The sequence below is a fragment of the Narcine bancroftii genome, chromosome 7 (assembly GCF_036971445.1).
Source record: "Narcine bancroftii isolate sNarBan1 chromosome 7, sNarBan1.hap1, whole genome shotgun sequence".
Taxonomy (NCBI): domain Eukaryota; kingdom Metazoa; phylum Chordata; class Chondrichthyes; order Torpediniformes; family Narcinidae; genus Narcine; species Narcine bancroftii.
The window spans coordinates 148,286,660-148,313,856 of record NC_091475.1 but is presented as its reverse complement, the minus strand read 5'-3'; the positions used below and the strand labels follow the sequence as shown (position 1 = coordinate 148,313,856).

General features: G+C 40.1%; 1 protein-coding gene across 2 annotated transcripts in view; it reads left to right on the top strand.

Annotated features, from left to right (window-relative positions):
- The window catches only part of arhgap42a (Rho GTPase activating protein 42a), a 274,248-nt gene that overhangs the window by 66,513 nt on the left and 180,538 nt on the right, over positions 1 to 27,197 (top strand). For both annotated transcript variants that reach the window (XM_069890754.1, XM_069890753.1), the window contains exon 2: positions 17,126 to 17,221. In XM_069890754.1, coding sequence (XP_069746855.1) covers positions 17,126 to 17,221 — 96 coding nt within the window. The remainder of the gene's footprint in view (positions 1 to 17,125; positions 17,222 to 27,197) is intronic.

Below are 27,197 nucleotides of genomic sequence, written 5' to 3'. Positions count from 1 at the left end.
CTTTGGACTTGGAGTGAGGGACCGTACACCACCATCCAGTTGGAGAATGCCTAGATGGAATATTACTGTTTGTGACGTTAAATAGTGGTGGGGGAGGAGGTGTGGGCACACATGTGGTTTCTTGCAGTCATGGGGGAATGTGCCTAGGGGTGATTAGTGGGAAAGGGTGAGTGGGTGAGGGTGTCAGAGAAGGGAGGAGAAGGGATAATGTTTCTGTCAGCGGGATCATGTTGTTGGTGACAGAAATTGCAGAGGATAATATGTTGGATGCCAAGACTGGTGTGGTGGAAGGTAAGGATAAGGGAAATCCTGTTTTTGTTGAATCTGGGGGCAGATGTGTGGGAAATTCAGGTAAAGACTGAACTGATGGTGGTCGAGGGGAAGCCATGTTTTTTTCAAGGACACTGGAATGATCCAGATAAAACTCAGATTGAGGAATTGAGAGAAAGGAGGTGAATCCTAACAGTGATTAGGTATGAAGAAGTGGAGTCAAGGTTGTTGGAGTTGGTAGGTTTGTAAAAAAAAAAACTCCGTCAAAAGCTTTTCTCCTAAGAAGGAGACAGAGATCAAGAAAAGGAGAGTGTCACCAGAGATGGACCAAGTGAATTTGAGGTCTGGGTGAAAGTTAGCGGCAAAGTGAACAAAATTGAGGAGCTGCTCATGGGTGCATGAGGCAGCACCAATGTAGTCATCAGTGTAGTGGAGGAAGAGTTGAAGAGCATTGACTGTGTAGGCTTGCAGCATGGATTTGTCCACAAAGCCAACAAAAAGGCAGGCATAGCTTGGACCTGTGTGGGTACTCATGCCTACACCTTCAACGTGGAGAAAGTGGGATGAGTCAAAAGAGAATTTATTATAATTATTAATAATAGTTTATTATTTAGACATAGGAGGGTGGTGGTAGAGAGGGGACTGGTTTGGTCTGTTGTTAAAAAGAAATGAAGGGCTTTGAGACCTTCTGTATGGGGGATGGAGGTGTAGAGAGATTGGATGTTCATAGTGAAAATGAGACAGTCAAGTGCAGGGAATTGGAAGTTATTGAAGAGATGGAGGCAATGTGAGGTATTGCAGATGTTGATAGGGAAGAACTGGACCAGGAGAGAAAATTACACCTTACCACCCCACCAGCCTTGGAATTCAACATATTATCCACCACAATTTATGACACCTTCACATAATCACTCCACCAGGCACATCTTCCCTGCTTCACCTTCAGGGACTGTTTCCTCCGTGACTTTCCCACTCATCCCTTTCCACTAATTGCCCATTTGGCACCTTCCCTTGTGACTTCAAGAAATGCTACACTTGTGCCCACATCTTCTCCCTCACCACAATTTGGGGTACCAAACAGTCCTTACAAGTGAAGCATCAATTGACTTGTGAATCTGAAGGAGTCATCTAAGGGATGCACTACTCCTGTGGTGGCCTTCTCTGCATCGAAGAGACTGGACACAATCTGGGAGATCATTTTACTGAGCACCTTCAATGACAAGGACTTCCCAGTGGCCAACCATTTCACTTCTGTGCACCATTCCCATGCTTTGTACATGGCCTCATGCACTGCCAAATGAAGGCCACCTGTAAAATGGAGGAGCAACATCTGGGCACTCTCCAACTAGATGGCACTAACATCGACTTCTCCGTTTTCTGCTTGCCCATTCTGCATCTCTTCCCCATCTCTGTCTGCTTTCCTCCACTCTCCCCCACCTCCCCTCTCCATCCCCTTCCCCTGATTTCTCTTATGGCATCCCTCCCTCTTGCCTGTGGGCCTGCTCCTCCCCCCACCATTTTATTCAGGGGCATGCCTACATTTTGCTCATACCTTGATGAAGGGCTCAGGACAGAAAAAATTGTTATGTAATTTTTATATATTAATTGTTTGACCCAGCTGATTTTCTCCAGCATTGTCTTTGTACTTGTGGCGTTTCAACAATTTTGTGTTTTCTACTCTATTGCGTGGAATGTTGGATTTGTGGCGGCACAGATGAACCGGCTCCACTTGTAACAGCCAAAATGGCGCTGTCAAGGGTTTCCCCTTCGACCTCGGCACCCGGCTCAGAAGCCCGCACTTGGGGACCCAGATGACATCCTGGTGATGTCAGCACCCCCAGCACAGTTCTCAGCCAGGTCTGGGCTGGGAGTGTAAGGCCAGCCAGGCAGCCTGCAATAAATCAGTACTGCTCACTGAGCTCAATCCATCTGTTTGTGTGTTATTTCAGTTAGCAGTGTAGCTGCCGATACAGACTTTCGATACGGAGAGGGGATTGGAATGGTTGATCTTGTTTTTCCTGGAACAAGGGGAACTGAGGGGTGATGAGGCACTCAGTGACCTAATGCAAGAAGATAACTTTATGAGAGGCAGATATAAGTTGGTCAAAGGGTTTGTGTCAGTTGAAGGTATGAGGTGGGAGTTTTAAAAGACAATCTAAGGGATTAGATATCTGGAACATTTTGTAAAAATTGGATACAATTACTATGTTAGGAGATGTTCAATTACTATGTATTGAACATAGTTCAAGTAGTTAAGGCATTGCAAAAGCAAAAAAAAAAATACTGGTTGGAGAGTCAAAATCACTCATCAATTCCTTTCCCACCACTGACTTGTTGAATTCTGCCAGGAGATTTGCTCCGCATTCCAGCATTTGCAGTCTCTCCAAAACAGAGCAGTTATTTCCTAATGCAGGCAAATGGGATCAGTGTGGATGGGTGCAAAGGCCAGCATGCTCTTGATGAGCTGAAGGGCCTATGTCTGTGCTGTGTTATTCTGACTCAAGTAATTGATTGATGTAACTAACAGTTTGGGGATAGTGTTAAGAAGAATCTGTGAATACAGTAATCCTCAGAGTAGAAAAATTGGTGAAGATGAAGGACTGTCAACAGAGGTTTCCCTCTGACTTTGCCAGTTAATGGGATCTGCTCCTGGGTCTAAACCAGGCTGTGTGCTTGGGCCATGCTTTTCCTAGTTTAAATGTGTGTGGAAATGTGCAGCAAGTAAAGCGGTGTTTTCGGAGAGAAAAAGAGAGTGTTATTGTTTAGAATGAAAGATCCATCATCACAGTTGTGAGCAGTGCTGCATAAAGATGTACATTCCTCAAACAGAAGTGTTAGTGAATACAGCAACACGCAGCAGATGTCAAAAATATGAAAAAAAACAAATTCAGAATTATTAAAATTATTTCCACAGATAACTTGTTGAGCATATCCACTATTTTATTGCAGCTTTTGTTCTTTCTGCAATGTTCTTATTTACTTTAATGTGAAAACCAAATTTCAGATAGATTATACAAAATCATTCATTATTTTCATTTCTGTCTGATAAGTTCTTAATTTAGATAATTAAACATTTTTAAGAAAGTATCTATTTGTGGTCTTGCACAGAAGGAAAAGATTTTAGATTTTTGTGATTATGGCCACCTCAATGACCAAGTCCAACTGAATGTTTACTTTTGAAGGTAGAGGAAATTTTCATTTGCACAAAAACAGTTTGCATTTAAGAGTACAATAATTTGAACTTGTTTGGTTGAATTGTGTGAAAACAAAATTAAACACTGAATTTTTGAAAAATAACTCAAATTTTAAAGAATAAATTAATCCCTGCAATCATTTTTATTGCATTTCAGATGGGTGCATCTTTTAAATCTGAATTTCCTCAGAATATATGGGCCCAGTTCCAGGAATGTAATTAAGCATATAGTTTTTAAAAAAATACATACCCTACACCTGCCATTCTCATCAGGGCCCACAGTACGTATAAATAAAAGCCTCGTTTTTCTTTTCATTTTTTTTGTTCTTTACGTCATTGTTAGGAGAGAAGAACAGAAGAAACCAAAATTTGACCGCTTCACAGGGAAAGTGGGGGGGGGGGGGGCATAAACTTTGAGCGGAGTCTGAGGGGAGCCAAGTCAAAAAATGGTTGAGAATGGCTGCTCCATACAAATAGATTGAAATGACAATTTGATTTTGAGATTGGTGTGGCACATTATATATTCCAAATTTAATTTATTCTTCCATGCATGTAATGTGGTTGCTCATGAATTACTCTGGACAAGTATCAGTGATGTCAACACCATATTGCAGAGATTTGAAATGACTTAATGTGAGCCACAGAGAACAAAGCAGTCCCTTGCGCGTGGAACAAGAAATGGCAGGCATCAAAGGGACAAGCAGAGTTCATGGCACTTTGTTTTTTTTTAATACAAATTGGAGGGCAACATATTATGATATTCCTTGTGGATTATTGCTTTTCATAATGTGTGTTAATGACAAAGTGCACCAGATAAAATTTTCAAATTTGTGGAAGTATTACAAATAGTAGGAAGATTAGTACTGTATGAAGACATAAATGAGCTGGGTTAACAGCAAACAAATGGTGGATAAAATGATAGGGAATGTTGGGTGACATGCAAACTCTAAGGAATACAGACCAAAACTCTGATCTTCCTGGAGAGGTCTAGCAAGGTTCATTTGGAATATGTTGCACATTTCACTTTTCAGGTTTCAACATGCTTTGCTTTCAATTTAATGTAAAGCTAAATATTTCCTTATTGGTGCTACATTTGCTGTTTCTTCCTTGGAGATTAACAGTGTGCTGGTAAATGTCCAAAAGCATGTTAAGTTTGCAGGCAATGCTTTGCTTTTGATATATGAAGCTGGTTCATTAAAATATTTCTGCAGGAATAGTGAGAATTAAACAGATTAATGAACACACTGTATTATGATTGGGAGAATAATGATTTCATTTGTCAATAATTTTTTTTTGAACAAAACTCATTTTTGAAATCCCAAATTCATTTGAATTGACCATTGTTAACTCATAAAGGGAGAAAAGTTGTTATTCCATGATATTTCTGTACTTTTCACTTTGATGTCTTTCATTTTCTTAATATCAAAGTGCATTCTGAGTGTTCACAAATTCTCACAAAGATCTGGATAACTGCAAAGTACTGAAGCAATTCCAAAACCTTCATAAATGCATCACATTCATTGAATTTGCAGTGCATTTTCATGTGACGACTTTTGAAAATGTTGAAATATGTACACTTGTCAGATTGAGCCTCAGGCTATAAATTCTTAAATGTGTTAGTATAAGATGAAACAGAAGAGCACAGATAGACAACAGATTTACTGCATATCAGAGATGCATAGGAACCTGCAGATACTGAAATTTGAAGCTAAACACAATCTCCTGGAAGATGTTGACTGTCTCAGCTATTCTTTCTTAGAATACACACAACAAATTGTTCTTATCACTTTTACCTGTTGTAAGTGTTGTAGAATGGAGTAGTTAGGAATTGAGGGTGATCGTTGGGCTGTGATTGAATATTTGGTTGCTGCAATATGTTTTGAGAAGACCCTGAGAAAAAGAGAATTCAACAGCTTGATAATAAGAATTAAATAAAGCAGGGGCAACATGTGATCTTTTCCATTAACTACAACAGCTAATCAGCCTAGGTTTTAACTTATAAGTGAGTTGCTTACAATTATGGAGAGTTTATCAGACCTATTGTATCTGTGTATGGAAATCACATTCTTTTTAAAAAAAGAACCAGCAAGATACAGGTGATAGTTGCCAGGTGTCAATCCAATAATGTGATCTAATCATCCTTCCCCCAAAGCCAAATTCTTACTACTATGGCAACTGCATTCCTGTAATATTTTCCTTCAATAGCTTTGTCCTTCAGAGAACCAGTGGAAACAGTAAAGTGCTTGTCTCTAATCGAAGCATGCTCCATGCTGTATAAGGAGTAAAATATGAAACTCTGCAGACACTGTGATTGAAGTAAAAGCACAATGTATTCTACTCCATGCTGTATAAATTGATTTTGTATTGTCTTTTCCTCCATCATTGAGTATTTCAATTGTTGGTGCCAGATTCTGTGGCTGACAGTTAATTCCTGTCCCAAGTGCACGTCTTACTGTAACTGTGAAATAAACCAGAACATGATATTTTATGCTTCCAGATCCTTCCAGTTGATGAAGGGTGACATAAAACAACTGCCTTTGGATACCCCAATGACATGACAGAGGAAGGAGAGGACACAGAATTTGGGAAGATTGGTGAAAGTCAGTTAGTTACCAGGTTCTGCTTTTGTTCAAGAGCTAGAAATTAATGAAATAGGTGTTCCCAGAAGTGATTTATTTCCACCTACATTTAACCAGCCTTCTGGTCATCTCAACATCAACTACTTTAACAGACCCATTTGGAAAAATATGTATCTGCTCAAAGAAACAACAGAGGGCTGGTTTATTTGGTGATACTTGTATAATAAAATAAATCTCCTTGCTAGAGTTGTAATTTCCCTTTCTGGCTCATTTACATGCTCATATATTCAACTTTGTGGAAAGCTTTAGTTTAAATACAGGCTAAATGTTCATTGTTTTTAGAGCTACTTGTTGAAATAATGATGGACTTTATAAACTAAGTTTGGGTTTTTCAGTCAGACCTCAAAGAAAAACCTGAACACTCTACATCATATGCTTTCTATTTTGTGGCTTCATATTGCTATCAGTTCAAGGGAATGTTTGATATTCACTAACAACAATACCACCAAGCTAGATGAGATTCTAATTATTTATTTCAAAGTCCAGTGAACATAAGGCAGTACTTTTGGTCAACTAGTTAAGTAAAATTTTGTACAGAATTTTAAATAAATCTGTGAACACAAATAAATATATTTAGCTTCTGTATTAAATTTGAGAACACTCATTGACATTTTGATGTGTTTATCCAAGCACCTAAAAGTACTCAAAATTAAATTTTAAAAGCAGTCTACTACGCAGTAATTCCACAGTGATATGACATTTAAAAAAAACACCTCACTTTTAGCAAGACAGTGTAAAACTATCAGCATATTATATTGAGAATATTTCACAAATACCTGAAGTTTTCAAAATTTATTTGATTTATGGTAAACATGTCAACAAATTAGCATAAAGCCATGGATAACAACATTAGTTTACAGTAACAATTAAACTACCCATTGGAGAACTTGGAGAAAGTCCTCATGAATGCAGGGAGAATGTGTGAGCTCCATACATACTATATAACGTCCTGCTGTTCAGAAATGAACAAGGTGGGCAATATTTTTCTTTCAATTAGGCCGCTGATATTCAATGAACCTAAATTTGTGCTGTATTAATAGCAGTACTGTATTTGCTTCAGTCCATAGGAGTAACCCTGAGATTTTTATTGTCTGCCAGCTTAAATGTCCATCCCACCAGCACTCTGAGATGCCCAAAGCAAACTTGGGGAACAGCATATCACCTTTTGTCCAGGCACATTGTCATCTTTCAGATCCAATATGAAATTTTCTAACTTTAGGAAACTCCCTCTCTCTGTCTTTATCAGGATGCAACATTTGTTCTTTAGGTCATCTATATGTGATATTACTGTTTTATTTTCTCACTAGCCTTTCTATAAGCAAGAAAACACGGACTGAGAAGTGTGATCACCCTCTGACTCTATGACTTGGCCTCGTTGCATGATGGATTTTCTTTTCATCCTTTCTCTCCTTCCACCTAACTTATCCTAGTCTTAAAACTAACCTGACTGTTGGTTGAATTGTGAAGTTAGTTTTAAATGAAGAGTCTACAGCCTAAACATTAACTCTTGATCTTCTCACAAATGCTGCCCAAATTGATCCAGTGTTTTCTGTTCTTCGTACAAGAATGATTTCACCATTACTGGTTGACTTGTTTTTGCATTTGTCCTTAAACCTTGAAATGTGTGGGCTTTTTGTTTAAGATTTTGACTTGCAGAAGCCTTTTGTCAAATATAAGTAAGCTTTGAGATCTGGATCCATTGAAAATCTAGTATACATTTTTAAAACCTTTGATGTTTTGAGGTTTGAAAGGCAACCTGGGTATAGTTCAGAACTTTTGTTTGTGCTACTTCTCCTCTTGAATATCTTTGTTTTTCAATAGATTTACCGTTTTGTTATTACCTGCTCATCAGAGTGTTTTTGGCCTAAAAGGGAGTTGATAGTTTTCAGAAACAGCCATCAAAGTGCTCATTGAGTAAGGAGCAGGTATGATGGGCCATTCTTGTTCCATTTTGTGTCCTTCTGAGTCTGCAGTTTTGGCACAAGCCCTGGTTGGGCACCTGAAAACTTGAAGAATTGAAATGGAAACAAGTCATCCATGACTGAGCAGAAGTATGTAAGAAAGAGATGGCACAATTGAAATGAGCTAATGTAAGCAAGAGAGATTGCAGTTGCTGGAAAACTGGAGAAACACACAAAATGCTGGAGGAACTCGGTAGGTCAGGCAGCATCCATGGAGGACTATCCATGGATAGTCGATGTCTAAAGTCAAAATGGTGAATCAGGAATGAATTATCTCTTGCTTTTCATGAATATTGCCTGACCTGTTGAGTTCCTCCAAGATTTCTCTGAAATAGATCTAACTTTGTGTCCCCTTCACATCCAATTGTGTACATTTTTATAATTGCTGCCTTTAATCTGAAATTGGGATTTGAATTTCCACAACTTTTCCTTTTCTGACTATTTTCTTGACCAATACATCTCCTTACACTTACCGATTTTAGTTATCTGCCCTTTTAATTCTCTTAATTTTTCAAATTTGCCAGCTGTGACCCCAGGCTTCACTCTCTTGGCATCACATGAGGGTCCAGACGGCCTGCTTATAAGCAGCAATCACTTGTCTTTTTATCTTTTTGACTTTTCTGCCCATTGATCTGGTAAGATCTATTTTTTTTTAAATTAACTTACCAGTGATTGAATAGTGCTAATGAAGCCAGCATGCATTGCTCTTAATCTTTGATCTATCCACCCTTAACCCCACCCTCGATGTAAGATCCAACTCATTTCTCAGTCACGCCCTCATGATGTTGAAAATTGCATCTTGTGAAATTATAGTTTGTTGTTTTAATTAGTGTCATTTTTGTTCACTCCTAATTTAATTAACATCCACATCACTCTTCTGATAATGCATTGGCATATACACATTCATTAAGTCAATAATGTATTCTTTGACCCTTCATTTGAGGTGACAGTTCTGCAACTTTTAATCCATGGAACCAAATATTTGTCTTTCCACTTGGATTCTGAAAATGAACTCAGCACGTTAATGTATGTCGTCGTTGTCTCATACTCGCGCAAATAAACTGACAAACACTTCCTTTTTGCCAATATATATTCTTTGGCTTGGCTTCGCGGACGAAGATTTATGGAGGGGGTAAAAGTCCATGTCAGCTGCAGGCTCGTTTGTGGCTGACAAGTCCGATGCGGGACAGGCAGACACGGTTGTAGCGGCTGCAGGGGAAAATTGGTTGGTTGGGGTTGGGTGTTGGGTTTTTCCTCCTTTGCCTTTTGTCAGTGAGGTGGGCTCTGCGGTCTTCTTCTAAGGAGGTTGCTGCCCGCCAAACTGTGAGGCGCCAAGATGCACGGTTTGAGGCGATATCAGCCCACTGGTGGTGGTCAATGTGGCAGGCACCAAGAGATTTCTTTAGGCAGTCCTTGTACCTTTTCTTTGGTGCACCTCTGTCACAGTGGCCAGTGGAGAGCTCGCCATATAACACGATCTTGGGAAGGCGATGGTCCTCCATTCTGGAGACGTGACCCATCCAGCGCAGCTGGATCTTCAGCAGCGTGGACTCGATGCTGTCGACCTCTGCCATCTCGAGTACTTCGACGTTAGGGATGAAAGCGCTCCAATGGATGTTGAGGATGGAGCGGAGACAATGCTGGTGGAAGCGTTCTAGGAGCCGTAGGTGATGCCGGTAGAGGACCCATGATTCGGAGCCGAACAGGAGTGTGGGTATGACAACGGCTCTGTATACGCTTATCTTTGTGAGGTTTTTCAGTTGGTTGTTTTTCCCGACTCTTTTGTGTAGTCTTCCAAAGGCGCTATTTGCCTTGGCGAGTCTGTTGTCTATCTCGTTGTCGATCCTTGCATCTGATGAAATGGTGCAGCCGAGATAGGTAAACTGCTTGACTGCCAATATATATTAGAGTAGGTACTAATGGACATAGTTTCAAGTGCTGACTGCTCAACTGACAGTGAAAACTGAGAGTAAATGACAGACCGTTTAGGCTTGGTGTGGTGACACTGCTGACTCTTACGGAGAATGAGGGAGAATCGGACAGTCCTTGACATAGATATGTTATGTGTAGCTGTAGTTTTTGGCACTTACTCTGGATTGCAGTGACTCATACCTCCTGGAACATAAACTTTGAACGGACCTGGAGCAGGGCAAGGAAAGGCAAAATACATCTTTGCCTCTATTATAATTAGTCTGCTATTTATTTTCACCTTGATGTATAATCTTGGATCAATATTCATGCTTAACTTTTTAGTTAACCATTGACCAAGCATAAATAAATGGGGGAAAATAACTGCAAATTTTTAAAATGTGAAACAAATTGGAACTTAAAGAAATGACAGTTCCGTCCACCATGTGTAAATGTATTTGTTCAGATATACACGTCGCCAGAAGTTGAAATTAAGTTAGGTTGGCATTTAGACAGGTGAGGAGCGAAACAAGGAAAAGTTCAGTCACCAAGGGGAGTATTCAATTTACTTGAACCTATTGAATTATGTTCAAGTTCAGGATCTGTTCTTCTGGATTAGGATCCACCATATGTGATGCAACAAATTTAACCAAAGTTCCTGCCTTTTTCCTGATCGTGTTGACACACTTTACAGCACTTGTGGAGAGCTGATTTGTTAAACCCTCCCAGAAGTATCATTTTATTTTGTTCATGTTTGAAATGGTATAAAGGCTGCACGTTAGCCCAGGTTGTTTGCGTGGTTTTGGTGCGAGGATTATTCTTCTCATGAAGAATTGCAAATGGTTTCATGATAGTCTTTTAATAGTTTTGCTTTAAATCATCCTGCACCAAGTATTGTCAGGAGGCTGAAGTAAAATATTTATGAACCGCAGATTCTGTTGAATGCTCTCAATTCCATAGGGACTTTAATATTTGCTTTTCTTATTTTTCATGGTAAGTAAAAACACATGTATGGGGAAAAATGACTTCAGTCTAACAAAGAGAATAAGTATAAACATTCAATGTAAATAATAGCAGATTTATACTTATAAAGAGCTATTTTGAAACTATGCATGGGAAATTGCTTTAGTTATGACTAATCGTGACCATAGAATAGATTGTGTTTGCATAGAGTCGTTCTAGTCTATGCCAAATTATTATTCTGTCAAGAATTATTATTCTGTCATAGCCTTCCATAACCCATCTATCCAATTTTTTTTTCTTAAATGCTGAAATTGAACCTGCATCCACTACTTCTGCTAGCAGCTCATTCCACAGTCTCAGCAACCTCTGAGAGAAGTTCCCCTTAAATATTTCACTTTTCATTCATAACCAGTGTCCTCCAGTTCCTGTCTCACCCAATCTCAGTGGAAAGAGCCTGCTTGAATTTACCATATCAATACCCCTCATAATTTTGTGCACCTCTATCAAACCTCCACTTTTTCTCTGATACTCCAGAGAGTATCCTTGTAAAATGTTTCTGCACGCTTTCAATCTTATTCATATTTTTCATGTAGGTAGGTGAGCAAAACTGCACATGATACTTCAAATTTGGGCTCACCATTATCTTATACATCAACATAACATCCCAACTCCTGAACTCAAGACTTTTCCTGCAAAGTTAACTTACTACCTCCCCCTGAATACCGAGTGAATGAACCTTCTTGACCAAGCTTCCATCCAGGACCTTGTCAAAAATCCAGTGACTTTCCTTACTTTTCCAGATAACCTTCTTGAAAAATTCTATAAAATTGATTAGACATGACTTACCATGCCATTCTACTATCCCTAATCAGTCCTTATCCATCGCAAGTACTTGTATATATCCAATCTCTTAGAATGCCTTACGACAACTTATACAGTACTGATGTCAGGCTCACTAGCCTATAATTTTTCGAGCCTTTCTTTATTGATGGAACAACATTGGTTATCTTCCGATCCTCTGGCACCTCATTTTGAATACCTCAGCTAGGGTCCTGCAATTATGTGCGATTCCCTGCCCCTTCCTCCCTTCTCATAGGAACATAGGAAATAGGAACAGGAGTAGGCCAAAAATGGACCATCGAGCCTGCTCCGCCATTCAATACGATCATGGCTGATCTAATTTATGACCTAACTCCACCTACTTGCCTTCTTCCCATATCCCCTAATTCCTCTATCATGTAAAAATTTATCTAACCGAATTTTAAATATGTTTAATGAGGCAGCCTCAACCACTTCCCTAGTTAGAGAATTCCAAACATTCACTACTCTCTGGGAAAAACTATTTTTCCTCATCTCTGTCCTAAATCTACTACCCTGAATCTTGAGACTGTGTCCTCTCATTTTAGTTTCCCCGGCCAGCTCAAAAAACCTTCCTACATCTATCCTATCCATACCCTTCATAATCCTATATGTTCGTAATAGATCTCCTCTCATTCTTCTGAACTCGAGCAAATACAATCCTAGATGATTTAATCTTTCATCATAAGTCAACCCCTTCATCCCAGGGATCAACCTAGTAAACCTCCTCTGGACCGTTTCCAAAGCCAGTATATCCTTCCTTAAACATGGAGACCAGAACTGGACACAGTACTCAGGTGCGGTCTCACCAGTACCTTATACAGTTGCAACATTACCTCCCTACTCCCGAATTCAATTCCTCGAGCGATTTGCCTTCTTAATAACCTGCTGCACCTGCAACCTAACTTTTTGCGATTCATGCACAAACATTCCCAAGTCCCTCTGCACAACAGCATGCTGTAGTTTTTCACCCTTTAAATAATATTCAGCTCTTTTATTGCCAAAGTGGATAACCTCACACTTACTAACATTATACTCCATCTGCCAGACCTTTGCCCACTCATCCAGCTTAACTATATCCCTCTGCAGACTCTCAACATCCTCATTACAATTTGCTCTTCCACTCAATTTGGTGTCATCTGCAAACTTGGCTACACCACATTTTGTCCCCTCCTCCAAGTCATCAATGGTAAATGATGAACAGTTGTGGGCCTAACACTGACTCCTGCGGCACCCCACTTACCACTCTCTGCCAACCTGAAAAACTCCCATTTATCCCGACTCTCTGCCTCCTGTCAGACAACCAATTTTCAATCCAGGCCAATATACTTCCCCGGACTCCACTTTCCTGTAACTTACTGATAAGTCTCTTTTGCAGTAATTATGTTGAAAATAATGGTATTATAATGACTAGATTGAAAGTGTTCCCTCACACACTATCATTACCTTCTCTGCCTTGTCCCCTAATTGGAGATGCAGTACACTTTTTTCTTCTCTCTTGTGGCAGAATGACGCACATGCACACACTCAAACATGCACACACATATGCAGGCACACGCACATACACAGACACACCCAAATACTTTCTGGGAGTCCTGATCTTGTTCACAAAAGCTCTTATCTTGCTCAAACAAATTAATTCCCTATCAGTATACCCTGTCTCTTTCTTTCCTCCCCCTTCCCCCCAACACACCATGGCTTTTCCTGGAAGATCATCCACCTCAACAGTGACATATTTCAAGTATTTTCTCATCCTTTTGATCTAAAGTTTAAAAAAAAATGGTAATATATTAGCCCTCTTGTATTTAATGAAAACTCTCATTGCATGACTCTTGGAAGAGAACTGTTATTTACTTTATTTATGCATTGTGTTTATTCCCATTTTTATTGCAGGGTTGCTAGCCTCAAAGATTGCCTTATATTTCAAAATCTTAACTTGCTGAGGTCCACTATGAGAATTCTGAAAGAAGTCTCAAATAGTCACTTGGGGAAAAATCTTGCACATAATTTTCATTTTCTTTGAATTTTTTAATCAATTAGATATTTAAAAAAAAATGAAAGTTTCATTTTGGGGATGTACTTTTATTGGTTAGTACTTTGTGAGGCAAATTATTGAAATCTCCAGGAATGTGCTCAACAAATGACTCTATTTTAGGGAGAATTCTGTAACTGCTCAAGTAAAAAATTGAGTGTCATAGAAGTACAATGGGCTTTAATGTATCAAAGGCTGATATATGTACAATAAAAAAAATCAGCTATGATGCAAATGAATGTAACACTTTTCTGTTTTGCACTGTGTTGTAAACAGAGGTTCATATCAAAATTTAAATGATCATTTATTTTAATGTTAAGTGTTATTTACAGCATGGTAGAAGGTAATTCTGGATGTTTAAACCCGTGCCACTCAATTACACCCAAGCTAACCAACAACCCTCTATGTTTGGTAAGTGGGAGGAAAACAGAAACCCTCTTTCCTTTGTTTTATTTCACTTTTTCTGAAATGAATTTAATAAACAAATTTATAATTCTGGTCGACTTTACAAAATGTTAAAGGTAGAAACGTTCTTTTAAAAGTACCTGTACTGTAATAGGAAGTGTGGCAGTCAGATTTTAGAAGTGAATCATGCAACTGTTTGATAGTTGGAGTCATGTTCACACCTAGGATTGGATCCTAAAGAATTAAGTTAACCAAATACTAATCTGTTGCTGCAAATATTCGTACCCCCAAACTCTGCCATCAGTATTGTTTATAGCTAGCAGTTCAGATACTACTCATACTGCAAGATTGGTATGTGCAAGTCCTGTGGCTCAGCCCACTCTGAGTTACCTGGCACAGCAATGCAGTTTTAAAGTGCTGCTACAGATACGACTTCAGAAAGCGGTTTTTATGACTTTTAGTGGCAGCTTCAATCAAACAATGTGATGATGACAAGCTGGATTTTGGTGGGTCTCAATGAAACTCCTGGTGTTCTCCAAAATGACCCCAGATACCAAGAGTAACTGGTGCATTACTCTTTTGCAAAGCTCTGTAAAGCTGGGGTGATCCCTTGGTGGCTATTTCCAAACTTGTGCTGCATGCTTATTTCCTGGCAGAGTCCAGTGGGGGATCCTGAAGTTTCATCAATACTGGGGTAGGCCAGTTCAGTGACAACTTCTCCACTGAATGTAAAGGGGCTAAGAAGTCAATTTAGATTCTTTCTTTAAAATGTTTTATTATATATAAATATTTTAATACATTTTAGGTTTATAGCATAAAAATTGTGCTTGAAATGTGCTATTGTGTACCATTGCAAAGTGAGTTCAGCAAATTAGGTAAAGGATAATACCTCCAAGTTTATGATGTAATGATTGATTCTCTTGTCATATGCATAGGAGACCATAAATCTGAGGAATATAAACATAATTCATAGCTTAGCAGTTAGTCCAGGAGAGAGTGTTTCATATTTTGGGATAATTGGCCTCTCTTGCAGGGAAGATGGGACCTGTGCAAGCAGGACAGTTTGCATCTGAACTGGGGGAGGGAGGGAGGAAATCAATATCCTTGCAGGAAAGTTTGCTTCTGCTACTTTGGGGACTTAAGCTAGAGATGCAAGGGGATGGGAACCAGAGCACTAGAGCCATTAGTGGAGTGGTTATGAAAAAGGATGTTAAGCATGCAGACAAGAACAGAAATAGGTTAAACAAAGTGACACATTGATGCATGAAAGCTTCAATTAAAAAAATGTAATTAATAATAAAAATATCAATTGTGTGCAAGATTTTTCCACACGTGACCAGCCCTTTGAGATTTCTGTAAGCATTCTCATAGTGGATCCCAGTAACTTAAGCTTTTGGGATGCAAGGCAATTTTTGAGGTTGGCAAACTTACAATAAAACAGGAATGTGCTTGAATAAAATGTAAGAAACTAAGACATTTTGACAGGCTTAGCCAGCTGTGTTTTCTCAGTAGACATCCATGGGTTGAGTTCTGGATCCATCTGTTGGATGACGTCGACCTTGATGTGGTTGTTGAAACTGTGCAAAGCCTGAACTATAAGAACCACAAAAGGTGGTAAACCTATTTTGATGACAACACTGATGTCATCACAAATGGCTCATCAATGAATGCAAATTCCAGACCAAAGGGGACTCTGTGGCAAATATTATACAGGTATTGGGATCATTCCATGTGATACCAAAACTGGATCCCTTTTAGGTTTGGAATACTCATAGGAAAGAAGGAGTTGTGATCTGAAACAACTCAAGGTCTCCAGAGCTCAGCAATGATTCTAGAATGTGATTGACTGTGAACTGAAGGTTTACTGATACTTGACCTGTCCACTTAATTCCCAGATGCTTAGGGAGGGGTTGTCTGACGGATGTTTGCCATACAGAAGTTTGTTCTGCGGCTGATAGCAAAATCTGGCACATTCATTCCTCTGTGATAAAGTTGAAAACAGAAGCTAGACCTGAGGATTGTAGAGCATCTTGCTTCTCTCTGATGGCCCTAGTGATGCTAAATAAACATTTCTGATTATTCTTGTGCAAATCAAGGAACTGTAGTTTAGAGTGTATTTCCCTATCAAACATCTACCAATTAGTAACCAGCGAAGTAAAGGGAAGCATTGTTAGTGTAGCAGTTGGCGTAACGCTATTACAGGGCCAGCGACTCTGGTTTAAATTTGGCACTATCTGTAAGGTGCTCTAACGGTTTTCCTTTGTCTGCATATAGCTTTTTCTGGCTGTTCTTGTTTCTTCCCACATTCCAAAGATTTTTGGGATTAAGAGGTTAATTGATATTTGGGCAGTTCAGGCTCTTGGGCCGGAAGGCCCCATTACCATGCTATAACTGACTCTTTTTTAAAAAAAGTGAAGTTATTAAAATTAAAGTAATTCAAACAGCAGTAATTACTCATAAACTGATTTTTGTTTTGTTGTTTTGCCAATAAATGCATACAGAAGTTCATTAGCATATACCATACGAATAAAATCTTAGCAAGAAAAATAATCATCAGGGAAAATATATGCAGTCTGCTAATTTCTTTAGTGGCCACAGTTGTAACCGGAAAGCCTGAACAAGGAATGTGATGAAAACCTCATAGTAATTGAATGCTGATCAGTTGTTACTTAACGGAAATTGGACTCTTGACCTGAACAGACAAAACATTCTTTTTTCAGTAGAATAATGACTTGTGCTGGAAATTTCCTGCTCCTATAAAATGGTTGCCCAATAATGTGTCTGTGGAGTTTAATTTTATTATTCATTTGCAAACTTTGGATTAATTATTTTTGAAATGTAGCTGTCACTTTTAGAAAGTTATGCTTAAGTCTGGTATTTTCTCTTGGCTTTTCAGATTTATCTGCAGCTGTTCAGAGGTTTTCACAGTCATTACAGGATTTCCAGTTTGAGTGCATTGGTGATGCAGAGACTGATGATGAAATTAATATTGGTAAGTCTTTTATGAATTTTAGAAAAAATATTTCACTCATTTTTAAAGTTAATTTTTATTTTGTGTCAACAGGTTTTCTAGCTAAATTTTCTGACTATTCACAACTTTTGAAATAAAAAAACACACAGAAATGCTGGAGGAACTCAACCGGTCTGGCAGTGTCCATAGATATAATAGATAAAAATATCTTACTGACATTTTGGGCATGAGGGCCTTCTTTCAGGTGTAAGCACAAAGCAGGTGGGCATTTTAATTAAAGACAAGAGAGAAAAGGCAAAGAATGGGAGGGGGAGGAGACCTGACCAACATCCAAAAGTTGTCAATTGGACCCAAGAGGAATGGTGAGCAATGAGTTTTGCTCTGTGAGAGGAGACAGAGGGAAAATGGGAGTGGGAGAGGGAGGAGAGACAACTAGAGGGAAGGAGACAAGGAAGAAGGGATTTTTTTTAACTGAAACTGGAGGTTGATGTTAATGGTGCCCAGACGGAAGAGGAGGTATTGTATCTCCAATTTGAGGGTGATCTCAGTCTGCCAGTGCTTAAGACATGTCAGCAAGGGAAACTTTTGGAATGATGAGGCTGGATCTGGAGGAAAGAACAAACTGCGGGAGGAACAGCAGTCTGAGCAGCATCTGTGGGGGATGAAGCAATTGTTAATGGTTCAGGTCAAGACCAAGCATCACGATCTGATGCAGGGTGTTTTTGCTGCGCGTGATTGATTGCACACTGAAGTAAAACTCAATTGCATTAGTTCAACTGCCAAAAGCTAGATTGTCAAAAATGCAGAAAAATATCTAATTCCCTCCTTGTGATCCTATTTCATGAAGGTATTGCCTCTTGCTGGCTTACTGCTCCACAAGAACTGGAAACACTTATGTTAAAATGCCCATTCTTCTCTTATGGTGTTAGATAATGGTCGAACTTTAGAGGAAGTATGCCCACTCCCTCCCACCCCCCGCCCCACATTATTTTCCTCTAACATAAACGAATTTGGACATAAACATACTTCCTTTGAACACAAATAGATTTTCACAGGGTGAAGAAGGTTATTGAACTCCAGGTGAATGTGGTGTGTCAGGCTCTGCCCGTTCATGGCTAAGTCAAACTATGTCTTCTTTTTACTGCTATCTCACCAGAAATTCACTCCTGTATTCACAAAGCTCTATTTTCTGTTCATTGTTTGTCAAATTCTAGAATTCCCTGTCTATCGTCAAACATTAGGATCGGTCCCACGCACAATGTTTCTTGCTGACTTGTCCACTGAAAAATTATCTTTTTGGTAATACTTTAGGGCCACAAAGCCATCAGGAAAAGGATGGGCTGGCAAAGCGACAGGATGATCAGAAATTTAATCAGAAGCTGAGTCTCAAAGCGGGGTGGGGGGGTGGTGGGGTGTGGAGGTTGTGATGGAAGTTACAAACAGGTTTGGAGACAAGAATCTGGAGTATGTCCAAGTTCACACTGATCGATGGTTATTCACTTGATGATTGATGAAGGAGAAATAATGTGCTGGTCCTTGAGGTCACAGATAGGAATAGAAAAGGTTCTTTCTGCTGATAACATCCGAGTCGAACTTCCAAATTATTCTATCCTTTTCCATTTAGTACTGTGGTCAAGCTGCCTTGTATGGTGGTGGGTCCCCAAGTTAAAGGATAGAACTTGGTCTCCATGGGATTAAGTATTGGTCATATTCACTAATACTATAATGGATGCATGCATGGGGTCTATGACTGTGGTTATTTTCACATGTCGTTTTCTCTTACAGTTGCTGGTAGTTTCCAGCAACCATTAGTAGTCTGAAATAAAAACAAAAAATAAAGCTGGAGACATTGATTAAGTTCAGCAGCATCTGAGGAAAGTGAAGAAGAGGTAATGTTGCAGGATGAAGATGTTTAAGATGGTTGATAGGATTAAAGTGCACATTACAGATTTTATACAAGGTTATTTGTATACATTTTAGTTTGACCATGTAGAAATTAGAAGACTTTTTATATGTAGTCCACTCATTTCAGGACATTTGGCTTCCCAGGTGCTTGTGAGTACTCTGGTATGTTTAATTGCTTTATTGCTGCAGGTATAAGAGAGCTAGGCTTGCTTCTAAGCTTTTGATTACCTTTGGAGTGTGTAGTTCCCATCTTTCAGCACGAGGACCAGAGTTGTAGTAATGAAAGTCGAAGAAGACATTATGAGGATGAAAAACAAGACATCACCCAAACCTTAAGAATACCAAAATCAACAGTTTGGAACATCATTACTGTTGTAATGTGAGCTGATTTTAAAGTGAGGCTGGGAGGCATTTTACTTCCTGTCTTCTTCCTGTGTATAGCTTGAAGGCCATGCTGTGTGCAGTGGAGAAATAACAGAAGAAGAAAACAAGCCTCTGGTGTGTGTGTGTGTGTGTGTGTGTGTGTGTGTGTGTGTGTAGCTTTTCTATTCAATATAAAGTTGTTCTTTAGAGCTTGAAGTTGTCAAGTGGTTCTTTTTCAAAGTAGAAGTTACCTCAGATACGAAGAGTGTACTGGTGAGCTCAGTAATTGCAAAGGGACTGGTATTCCAAGGAAGACCTCCACTACTGATAACAGAAGAATTCTTATCATAATGAAGAAAAATCCTGAAACATATGTCCAACAGATCAGAAACACTCTTCAGGAGGCAGGTGTGGATATGTCAATGACAACTGTCTACAGAAAATATTGTGAACAGAAATACAGAGGCTGCAGTGCAGGATGCAAACCACTAGTTGGCCACAGAAAGGATGGACAGATTACATTTTGCCAAGAAGTACTTAAAAGAACCTGCAAATTCTAGAAAAAAAGGTCTTATGGACAGATGAGACCAAGGTTCTCACTAAAGGTGATGGCAAGAGCAAAGTGAGGAACTGTCCAAGATCCAAAGCATACCACCTTTGCCATGGTTTACCTGTGAATTGTTTGATTACACATTTAAAACTATGGAGCACAGGGGAAAAAAATGTCTTTGTTCCAAACATTACAGAGACGACTTTAGATGGGAAGAAATTTTATACCACAATTGTCACCTTGTAATGGACCGCGTCTCCATTTACCTCACCGGAGCTTCAGAGTCGTTGGTGTCCGTGGGCCCAGGAGTTCCTGGGAGTTTCCTGGGGACTAATAATGCTGAAGCTTCTGGGAGCCGCATCATTTCCGGGTATCACGTGATGCAGGGAATGTGCGAATCTCGGATATTTAAACAACTGTATCGTCCATTCTGCGCCAGCTCTCCAGCGCATGACGTCCTGTTTTGCGGAAACTGCCAAAATGTTTGGCCTGGAAGTCAGCCTGAAGAAAACTGAGGTCCTCCATCAGCCAGCTCCCCACCATGACTACCAGCCCCCCCACATCTCCATTGGGCACACAGAACTCAAAACAGTCAACCAGTTTACCTACCTCGGCTGCAACATTTCATCTGATGCAAGGATCGACAAAGATATAGACAACAGACTCGCCAAGGCAAATAGTGCCTTTGGAAGACTATACAAAAGAGTCTGGAAAAACAACCACCTGAAGAAACACATAAAGATCAGCATGTACAGAGCCGTTGTCATACCCACACTCCTGTTCAGCTCTGAATCATGGGTCCTCTACCGGCATCATCTACGGCTCCTAGAACGCTTCCATCAGCACTGTCTCTGCTCCATCCACAACATTCATTGGAATGACTTCATCACCAACATCGAAGTACTCAAGCTGGCAGAGTCCGCAAGCATCGAATCCATGCTGCTGAAGACCCAACTGTGCTGGGTGGGTCATGTCTCCAGAATGGAGGTCCATCGCCTTCCCAAGATCGTGTTCTATGGCGAGCTCTCCACTGGCCACCGACACAGAGGTGCACCAAAGTAGAGGTACAAGGACTGCTTAAAGAAATCTCTTGGTGCCTGCCACATTGACCACCGCCAGTGGGCTGATATCGCCTCCAACCGTGCATCTTGGTGCCTCACAGTTCGGCAGGCAGCAACCTCCTTTGAAGAAGACCACAGAGCCCATCTCACTGACAAAAGATAAAGGAAGAAAAACCCAACACCCAACCCCAACCAACTAATTTTCCCTTGCAACCGCTGAAACCGTGCCTGCCTGTCCTGCATCGGACTTGTCAGTCACCAACGAGCCTGCAGCAGATGTGGACATACCCTTCCATAAATCTTCATCTGCGAAGCCAAGCCAAAGAACGGGCGGGCGGGCAGGCGGGCAGGCGGGCGGGCGGTTCCCTGAGATGGTGAAAGCATCAGTAAGTAAAATTTCTTCTGTTATTTGAATCTTGCATCTCTAAGTTATTTAAGAAGCTGGCCAAAGCTGTAGGTCCAGCCAGAGTCTATGAAGCCACGAGGATGTAAATGAAATCCCTGTCTATGCAGACTCACCCACAACAAAGAGACGGAAGGGTTGATGCTATAAAGAACACAATCAGAAAAATGCAAACCCCCAAGAAGGAAGTGCGGTTGATGACAGAAACAAATGGCCTGCATATTGTTTTGAATGTAAAGCCTATGGTAAAGCAAATCACTGGGCGAAGATGTGCAAGTCTGGTATGAAGAAAGCAATAACATCAGAGAAGAAAAAAAGACAAGGAGAAGAACCACCATATTAAAGAAAACAACAGTGAGGAGCCGACACCCGGACACTGGACATAGAATCTATACTCCTTCATGAGGTGTTGGCTGAGATGAAAGAAGGAAGTGAGTTGCACACAAGGATCCAAATACAGAGGACAATCCAGAACAAGCCTACAGTATTTAACCTAAAGATGAAGCTGGTTATGGATCACAAAGCAACATCCGTTCATTCAGACTACCGCCAGATTTTCCCAGAGAACATAATAAAAGTGTATCCAAATATTGGTGCATTGGAAACAGCAAATGTCACATTAACAGCCTATGGTGAACCCATGATCAAGCAGCTAGGGAGAGCCAAGATCAATGGCTGCTATAAGGGAAAGATTATCCTCTATACATTCTACATGGTAGATGCAGACAGACCAGCAATTCTAGGCCTGGACAACTGCCAGGAGTTGCAGTTAATCTCTGTCAATTATCAGATTCAGATGAAGAAGATATCCCAAAGCATCAACAGAGACGTTCCATTCACAAACCGACCTCCAGTCACAAACAAGGCTGAGCTCATGAGCATGTACCCAGAATGCTTTGATGATTCACTTCGATGCTTTGGAGACTTTGAATATCACATCACCATAGATCCAAACTGCAAACCAGTCATCCCTGCTCCAAGGAAATGTCCACGAGAGCTTAAGAAGAAGCTGGAGCAAGAATTAAAGGACATGGAAAGGATGCAAGTCATCGACAAAGTGACTGAGCTGACTGACTGGGTAAATTCCATAGGGTCAAAGAAAAACCAAATGGCAGCTTGACAATATGCCTGGAGCTCAAAGACTTAAATCAAGCAATAAAAAGGGGTCACTACCCAACACTCACACTAGAAAAAAATCACAGCATAACTTACAGGATCCAACATCTAAAGCAATCTAAATACTAAAAATGGATACTGGAATGTGAAACTTGATGAAGAATCAACACTACTAACAATGTTCACTACTCCATTTGGTCATTAAAAGTTCCTGCGACTACCTTTTGGCCTGAAGGTGAGCCAGGACATGTTCCAACAGAAAATTGATGAGACCAACAGAGGGTGTAAAGGTGCTGTTGGCATCGCAGACAACATCCTGGTTTTTGGCAGAGATGGAAAAGCTCATTCTCTTCATCTACATGAGGACTTGGAGAGAACAAGAGGATCTGGAATTGAACTTAATGCAGACAAATGCATTATAAAAGAAAAGCAATGCCATTTCTTCAAAATTGTGTACACACCTGATGGGATAAAGCCAAACCCAGAGAATGTTAAAGCTATTGCCAAAATGGAGCACCAAAGAACAAAAAAGGAATTCAGAAGTTTCCTTAGGTTGGTCCAATACACAAGTTCCTTCATGCCACATACATCAGACTACACAGCAAACATCAGAGTTGCTAAAATAAATATCTACTATCACATCAGAGAAGTTTTGACCAGTTCAAAGAAATAATATGCAGAGGAGTTGAGATACTATTATAGAGGAAGAAGCCCTCACTCTGCAAGTAGATGCATCTAACAGAGGCCTTGGTGCAGCATTAGTACAAGAAGGAAAACCAATATCTTTTGCCTCAAAAGCACTAACAACAGCGGACACTAGGTATGCCAATATTGAGAGAGAACTGTTGGCAGTTGTATATGGATGCGAGAAGTTTCACAAGTTTTTATATGGAAGAAAGTTTATAGAGGAAATTGATCATCGCCCACTAGAACACATCCAAATAACCTAAACAAGGCACCAGCTAGACTGCAGACATTACTTCTACAACTACAATGCTATGACTTTGACTTAAAATACATACCAGGCAAAGAGATGGTGCTTGCTAATACCTTGTCACGACTTTCCCCGAATGAAAAATGTGAAATGGAAGACATGGGAATCAAGATGTATCATCCTTTAAACTAGAATGGTTGGGGGGAGGGAACAAAATAGTACAGAGCAGTAAGGAGAAGGTTAGAATGCAAACAAAGAAAGTTTGTAGTAAGTATTTGAATATGGATGGGCAGGTGATAGAGAAGGGAAATGCTCTGGAAGAAGATGAAGGGCAATTAGCAGGAAAAATAAATAATGTTGTTATTAAAGATGAGGGAAAACAGGGATTAAAAATTGGGAAATCCCTGAAATTCATATATTTTAATGCCAGGAGTATTGTAAAAAAGGTGGATGAGCTGAAGGTGTGGATTGATACTTGGAAGTATGATGTGGTAGCGATTAGTGAGACATGGTTGAAGGAGGGATGTGATTGCCAACTGAATATCCCTGGGTTTCGTTGTTTTAGGTGTGATAGAGTTGGAGGGGCAAGAGGAGGTGGGGTTGCATTGCTTGTCAGGGAAAATATTACAGTGGTGCCTAGGAAGGATAGATTAGAGGGCACATCCACGGAGGCTATTTGGGTGGAACTGAGGAGTAGGAAAGGAGAGGTTACACTTATAGGGGTGTATTATAGACCACACGGAGGGGACCGAGACCTAGAGGAGCAAATCTGTAGGGAGATAGTAGATATTTGTGATAAGCACAGGGTTGTAATTATGGGAGATTTTAATTTTCCACATATAGATTGGGAAACACATTCTGTGAAAGGACTGGATGGGTTAGAGTTTGTGAAATGTGTGCAAGATAGTTTTTTACAACAATATGTAGAGGTGCTGACCAGAGAAGGAGCAGTGTTAAATCTACTGTTGGCAAATGGGATGGGTCAAGTGACGAAGGTTAGTGTTGGCGAGCACTTCGGGTCCAGTGATCATAATGCCATCAGCTTCAATGTCATTATGGAAAGAGAGAAGTCAGGGCCAAGGGTTGAGGTTTTTGATTGGGGAAAAGCTAGATTTGAGGAGATGCGAAAGGACTTGCAGGGTGTGCATTGGGACAATTTGTTTTATGGGCAGGATGTAGTAGAGAGATGGAAGTCTTTTAAAGATCAGATTTTGAGAGTGCAAAAGCTTTATGTTCCTGTTAGGTTAAAAGGAGGGGCAAAAGGTTTGAGAGAGCCGTGGTTTTCAAGGAACATTGGAAACTTGGTTCGAAGTAAAAGGGAGGCGTACATTAGATATAAGAAGCATGGAGTTAAGGAGATGTTTGAAAGATACATTGAATGTAAGAGGAATCTTAAGAGAAGAATTAGGAAAGCTAAAAGAAGGTACGAGGAAACTATGGCAAGCAGGGTGAAAACTAATCCAAAAGAGTTCTACAAATATGTTAATGTTAAGAGGAAAGCTAGAGACAAAATTGGTCCCTTAGAAAATCAGAGCGGAAAACTGTGTGTGGAGCCTAGAGAAATGGGGGAGATATTGAACAGTTTCTTTTCTTCGGTATTCACTAAGGAGAAGGATATTGGGAGATGTGAGATAAAAAAAAGCAAATTGGGTAAATATGGGGAATATAGAGATTACAAAAGGTGTAGTTTTAAGGCTTTTGAAGAATATAAAGGTGGATAAGTCTCCGGGACCAGACGAGATCTTCCCCAGGGCATTGAGAGAAGTGAAGGAGGAAATAGCAGAGGCTCCGGCGGTAATTTTCCAAATGTCATTAGATATGGGGATAGTGCCGGAGGATTGGCGCATTGCGCATGTGGTTCCGTTATTTAAAAAGGGTTCAAGGAGGAAGCCTGGCAACTATCGGCCTGTAAGTTTGACGTCTGTGGTAGGTAAATTAATGGAGAAAATTCTTAGAGATAGTACTTATAAACATCTGGATAGACAGGGTCTGATCAGGAGCACTCAACATGGATTTGTGGGAGGAAGGTCATGTTTGACCAATCTGATTAAATTTTTTGAAGAGGTGACTAGGAATGTGGATGAGGGTAGCGCAGTGGATGTTGTCTATATGGACTTCAGTAAGGCCTTCGATAAGGTACCACATGGAAGGTTAGTTAGGAAGGTGCAGTCTTTAGGTATAAATTTTAAGATAGTCAAATGGATTGAACATTGGCTGAAAGGGAGAGGCCAGAGAGTGGTAGTGGATAATTGTCTGTCAGGTTGGAGGCCGGTGACCAGTGGTGTGCCTCAAGGATCTGTATTGGGCCCATTGTTGTTCATTATATACATTAATGATCTAGATGATGGGGTGGTGAATTGGATTAGTAAATATGCAGATGATACTAAGATAGGTGGAATAGTGGATAATGAAGAAGGTTTTCAAGGATTGCAGAGGGATTTGGGCTGCTTAGAAAAGTGGGCTGAAAAATGGCAGATGGAATTTAATGCTGATAAGTGTGAGGTGCTTCATTTTGGTAAGAAGAATCAGAATAGGACATACGTGGTAAATGGGAGAGCATTGAGGAATACAGAAGAGCAGAAAGATTTAGGAGTAACGGTACATCGTTCCCTGAAGGTAGAAACTCACGTGAATAGGGTGGTGAAGAAGGCTTTTAGTATGCTGGCCTTTATCAATCATTGCATGGAATATAGGAGTTGGGAGGTGATGTTGAGATTGTATAAGACGTTGGTGCGGCCTAATTTGGAGTTCTGTGTGCAGTTCTGGTCGCCTAATTATAGGAAGGATATAAACAGAGTGGAGAGAGTGCAGAGAAGGTTTACCAGAATGTTACCTGGGTTTAAGCATCTAGAGTATAGGGAGAGATTGGACAGATTAGTTCTTTATTCTTTGGAGCGTAGAAGGTTGAGAGGGGATTTGATAGAAGTATTTAAGATTATGAAAGGGATAGACAGAGTGGATGTGGATAGACTATTTCCATTAAGAGGAGGAAAGATTAAAACAAGAGGACATGAGTTAAGAATTAAGGGGCAGAGGTTTAGAGGTAACATGAGGGGGAACTTCTTTACTCAGAGAGTGGTAGCCGTGTGGAATGAGCTTCCGGGAGAAATAGTGGCGGCGGAGTCAATTGTATTATTTAAGAAAAGGTTGGACAGGTATATGGATGAGAAGAAGATGGAGGGTTATGGGCATTGTGCAGGGAGGTGGGACTAGAAAGGGGTGTTTGGTTCGGTGTGGACTAGAAGGGCCTAATGGCCTGTTTCCGTGCTGTAATTATTATGTTATTTATGTTATGTTATCTCATCAATGTGATCAGTGATAAATTAAGCCAGATCAGAGAAGAAACCAGTAAGGACAATGGATTGCAAATGCTTTCTCAACAAATAATACAAGGATGACCAGAGAGGATAAAGCAGACACAGCCTTCAATAAGTCAATTTTAGTCTATCAGAGTTGACATGTCATTGGAGAATGGTGTTCTGCTGGCTAGATCAAGACTAATTATACCTGAAATAATGCAGAAAGAGATTCTCCAGAAAATACATTAGAATCGAGAAATGCAAATTCAGAGCAAAATTAGCCATCTACTGGACTGGTATATACAAAGACTTTGAAAATATTGTGCCTACATGTCAAGTATGCCAAAAATATATCCTAATAAACAT